The sequence below is a fragment of the Charadrius vociferus genome, unplaced genomic scaffold (genome assembly GCF_000708025.1).
Source record: "Charadrius vociferus isolate BGI_N301 unplaced genomic scaffold, ASM70802v2 scaffold472, whole genome shotgun sequence".
NCBI classification, from domain to species: Eukaryota; Metazoa; Chordata; class Aves; order Charadriiformes; family Charadriidae; genus Charadrius; species Charadrius vociferus.
In genome coordinates, this window is record NW_009647735.1 from 8,403,330 (window position 1) to 8,408,476 (window position 5,147).

The window sequence follows — 5,147 nt, forward strand, 5'->3', positions numbered from 1 at the left end:
AAGGCACTTGGCTGAACAGAACAGGCTCAGCAGAGTTAGTGACATTTACCTGCAAGGAGAACTCAGAGGCTCTAGATAAAAGCAGAACCCAGCTGCATAAGGCACCAGGCAAGCCTTAAGACCCAGCAGTGGACAAGACAACAGGACACAGCAGCACTCACACCGGAGTACCACTTAACTGATGCAACTTTGTAAGCAGAGTGAAAGAGACACTGATTTCTGAATGATTACAGATGTGCAGCACAGTTCAACTGGGGAAAAAGCAGAGAGAACACTAGATCACTGCAGAGGAGCACCAGAACTGAGTGCTAAAAGCTAAATACCAAGATAAATGGAAGTCAAACATCTTTCTCAAGATCAGCTTTGTTTACTGCCCACACAAGATCCTGGATAATGAAAAACAACAATAACTGTTTTTATGATCACCTGAGTACTTAACAGGTCCAACATAACACCTTAATAGAGCTTCTGGCAGCTACAAGGCGAAACTACAGTTCAACTTCTGTCTCCAAAGCAGTCATGTTTAAATCTTAAGAAAACCCAAAACATTCAGATCATTAAGAGGTTACAGAGGAGACTGTTTTTGTAGAACATTTAAAACAACCTGCCAAGATGCATGTCAATAATGTTGCAGGATCCTTCCTGAAGCCCACTGACTCCCAAATCTACATCAAACACTGCATGTTGACAGTAGTCAGGTCTTCAATCACTCTGAAAAGCTGGGCTTGGAGCCATCCTCTTACTTGTATTTCTTACCAGCTAATAAGGGCTCCCTCCTCTTGCTGCTTGTTACTAATTTTTGCAATTGTTGTTTTAACTATAATATGGGGAAAGCAGGAATAGAACAGCAGCACACCTAAGAAAATAAGCATACCCTAAAAAACCAATCCTCCAGTCTGGGCTTCTAGTTCCAGAGACAGGAAGGCCATATGTCCCAGGACACCAGAGGGAAAGTACCTGTAAGCAAAGCAGTGGTGTTCATACTGCACGATGCAGCTTCTTAGCTTGCATTTGTAACTAAACACGTAGAGTACCTATAGCAAGCTCACAGGAATCACAGTTGGTTAGTCTTCTACATATATAACCTATTAGAAACTAATTTCTGGAGTCACAAACCAAATGTCGTCTTGTGCTTCTCCTCACTTCTATCAATTCAGTGGAGCTGAAAGTAAAAAAACCTTGACAGTTTAGCTTGTCTCATCTATACAGGTATTTTCACATCTGACTCAAACTTACTCCAGGTGCATCAACTGAAAATAATTTCACATAGCATATGCCATTTTTGTGTTTGTTTTGTCTGAAGGTATACCCCTTGCAAGTGCCTTTTTTGTTCAAGACAATTTTACACAAACTCATGGTCAAATTCACATGAGCAAAAAAGAATTAAAAAGAAGACTGAGACTCATCTCCTGCCTTTCCATGACTTCATTCTTCCACGAATGGGAAGGAGAGGATTCTTTACACACTTTTGCAGTCTCCTCCTCACACTACACTATCATATAACTACTCTTAATTCTGCTTAATATCCAGTTCCAGTACTCCATTCCCCATTACTTCAGAAAGAAGGCTATCATCCAAGAAGTGACAAGATCAGGAAAAGCAAAACTCAAAAGTTAACAAGTGTATGCAAGAGCAATGATTGGAGAAAGAGATCAAAACTACTTAGACAAAAGGCAAATTTATGGATCAAAATGGAAAAGACGCAACAATTCCCAAGTGTGTGACCAAGTTTAATGATACATCTGTTCTCTGAAACACTTGACCATCAATAACATTTCATGGGTTACGATGCCCAGAATGTTACTTCATAGGTGTTTTATATGAACATTTACAAAGACTTTCCAAAATTCAGTGGCACTAAACAAAAGAGAAGAACTTAAAACTTTAAGCTACAATGCTTAAAAAATGTAAACAGTTTATTTTACATAGTTGTAAAATATAAGAACTTTCTAATGTAGCTTAATTTTATCTGGAAGGTGAATATGTCCTGGTGCCCGTGAACAAGGAATGAGAGAATTCTTTACACAAGTATTGTGCTCCAGTGTGCAAAAAAATTATATATAAGAAAGGAATCTAAAGTCCACAACAATTAAAAGACAACAAAAAAATTTCACGTCCTGAAGTTGAGAAATTTATAAAAACATTTACACATGGTTGCTGACCCATCAAAAACTTGCATAACTTAAAATTCTGGACAATAGCTACTACAAATTCAAGATCTTTCTCAAATGGAATTTTGTGCAAAGATCAGACTAAATCATTCATCATTTTTCTAGTCATACCTCCAACCTTCCCTTCCCATCCCCATTCCTGACATGTAGTGGCAACAAGCACCACTAAAATCCTTTTGATACATATTCAAATTAGTGCATGTAACCAAAAGGCACACACATGTGTGAATACATTTTCGTGCAGACACCTGTGCAGGTTCACAATTACATTGCAAAACGACTGTTCGCAGGAAGTTTAGAGTCTAATGTTTGGCAGGGTTATTCTTACACATTCCTTTCTATTCTACAAGCCCAGCTGTTAATAGGTAGACGCTGCTTTCCAAGGATCCAATATTTGAGTAGCCTTAAAATAAAGATTTAAAAATAAATCAGCCTGTAACATTATTATATTAGATACTTTGCTTTTGCCCGCATTATTTATGGAATTTTAATCCCACAGTACCATAGCTTTACTCTGTCAGTTGCAAAACAACTAAGATACATATTTCTTTTTGTTAATGAAGACTTTGATTGCTCCAGTAAAGTCAGCCGATAAAAGCACTTCTGTGTGATCTGTCTTCAAAGCTCCTTAATAAGGAAAGAGAACAAACTGTTAGTTCATTAAGGAAAATAAAACATATAAATCAAGCTCTCATTAAAAGATAAGCTATCACTGTGACACCCTTCTTCCTCTATCGCACCCCTGTTACCTAGCCAATACTTCAACAAACTTCTGCATTTCTAGGAGAGGGACTTTTTCATTATATACTGGTACAGCTTTACCTCCTAGCAGCTCAAGTGGGAAAACAATAACCCTGAAGGATACAGGACAACAGCTATACCCCTCACTTCACATTCTCTCAAGTTTTATGAATGCAACAGCTGCCAAAATGTTCAACTGCTAAGGCAGTCCATTGCAAGGACTTTTCATCTCAAGAAACCCCTCTCCCACATTGAAAGTATTCTTTACAGTCTTTTCCTCCTTATACCATGATATCAAGCAGAGCTCATCTTAAACACCTACCAGAGGGTATGGTATCTGATGTTTCACAATCTTCTCCCTTACTTTCAGCTTCTGGCTTTTCAGAAGTTTCCAGTGCCACCATCAAACCAGGATTGGGAGCAAAAATCGCAGATGTGACCACTGCATTGTGCGCTTCAGAAAAGACAATTCAACTTTGATTACCTTGTTTCAAGGAATCGTCAACTTTACAAGAATAGCAAGCACAAATTTTAGTAAATACCCAAGAATCTCAGTGCTAGCGGCACCAGGTAAGCTCATCATTCAAGGAGCAATTGTCATTGTTTTATAAGCTTAGGGATCTCAGAATTTCCTATAAGTGCCCAAAACTAACTGGCAAGAGCTCCAAAACATGTTTCATATAAATACGGTCCCACATTTCCCAAAGACTGTGTGTGTAGTAGATAAGAGTTGCTCTTTATTTTTTTTTTTTTTCAAATCCTGCCATGAAAGAAAAAACATTTGCATTGTTTTCAAAGCCACTTTTCCAAAAAGGATCTACAGTTTAATAATTATTTTGATTACCACAACCAAGTTCTGCCAGTGAAACATTACACTCATTCAGAATCTCTTACTGGAGCTGGACAAACTCTTAGCTACTCTGCCTCTTGCCATCCCAATCACACATCTGTAAAGAATTTCCAGTGGACAAAATTTTCTGACAGAGTCCACTTATTGAAAATCCACCAATTACAATGCATCTTGCTAATGATTTCTTCAAACTAAATGAACAGCACTGCTGAGCAAATAAAACTGAGAAGATAAAAATATTTAATTTTTGAAGTCATAAGCTTCAATAAAGCAAAGATCAAAAGTTGCTTTTTACCTTTAATGCCTTCCCAGAAGTCATTACGGTCTCTTCTTACAGATGTAAACTTGCTCAAGTCATGGTATGTACTCCAAATATAAACGTATTTATCTTCTGAACCACTTACAATGTAGGTAAAGTCATGGCTAAAGATTCAAAAAAGGAAAAAACGTTACTTTTCTTAGCTGTTCAAGCAACTGTTACAATAGTTCTCCAGATGACTTGCGGCTTCACAAGTGCAATCAGGTTAAGTTCACAATTCAATCTGACCCTTTATTGTTGCGACTGCAGCTCAAAAAAAATACACAGTCCTTAAATGAACGGGCATGCAAGCTTCCCCATGCTGTCCCTCTGGAAGAAAAAGCAGTTCTGATGAATTGCACACAGAAGCTGTTCTCCCACAGCTTCTGACATTGAAAAGGGTTAGTCTAACAGCTATACTCAGCAACAAGAAAATGGTACAATCTTTGAGTGCAATTTGCATCTGTTTGACTCTGGAACCTGTGTGAACACCTGAGATGGCGTAACAGGAATTGTTTACTATGCAATCACGGGCAAAAAAAACCCCATCCATGCAGGTGGAAGATGAAAGGCATTTAACAAGATTGTAAACAGATGGCTGTATAACGCACACGGGCAGAGACAAAACAGTACCTGCGGATTCAACTCAAATATTTACTTTTAATTCACCTACTGCATGAGTATGCCATACATCTAAACTCTAACACTAACTATGATACAGCCCTGTAAGTAGAAATGACTAATTTGGGAAATTAATCTTGAGCAGGGGGGCTGGACAAGATCATATCCTGAGGTCCCTTCCAACCTCAGCCATTCTGTGAAATACTGGGTCAGCCTTAAAGATGCTTTCAAAGGCCAACAGCCGACGATCAAGATTAAACTTGGAATTATTCCTTAAGCACTGCTGCCCTCCTCTGCTCAAACATCCAGGTTAAACACATACCCAAGCATCTTCCCCTTTCACTTCTGCAAGACTCAAAGAGAGACGGACAGAACAAATATTCTTCTCCATCTACTCCCACTATTTTACTACCTTAAAAAACAGTATTTCCATGACAGTCACAGCAATATGCTCAAACTCGGAAGT

The 5,147-nt window shown here is 38.4% G+C and overlaps 1 protein-coding gene across 1 annotated transcript in view; it reads right to left on the bottom strand.

Annotated features, from left to right (window-relative positions):
- Positions 1-1,712: 1,712 nt before the first annotated feature.
- The window catches only part of WDR44 (WD repeat domain 44), a 19,853-nt gene continuing 16,418 nt past the window's right edge, over positions 1,713-5,147 (bottom strand). The window contains exons 17-19 of the mRNA XM_009881727.1: positions 4,058-4,185; positions 3,235-3,366; positions 1,713-2,798 (exon numbers count right to left, since the gene is read on the bottom strand). Coding sequence (XP_009880029.1) covers positions 2,704-2,798; positions 3,235-3,366; positions 4,058-4,185 — 355 coding nt within the window. The 3' untranslated portion in view covers positions 1,713-2,703. The remainder of the gene's footprint in view (positions 2,799-3,234; positions 3,367-4,057; positions 4,186-5,147) is intronic.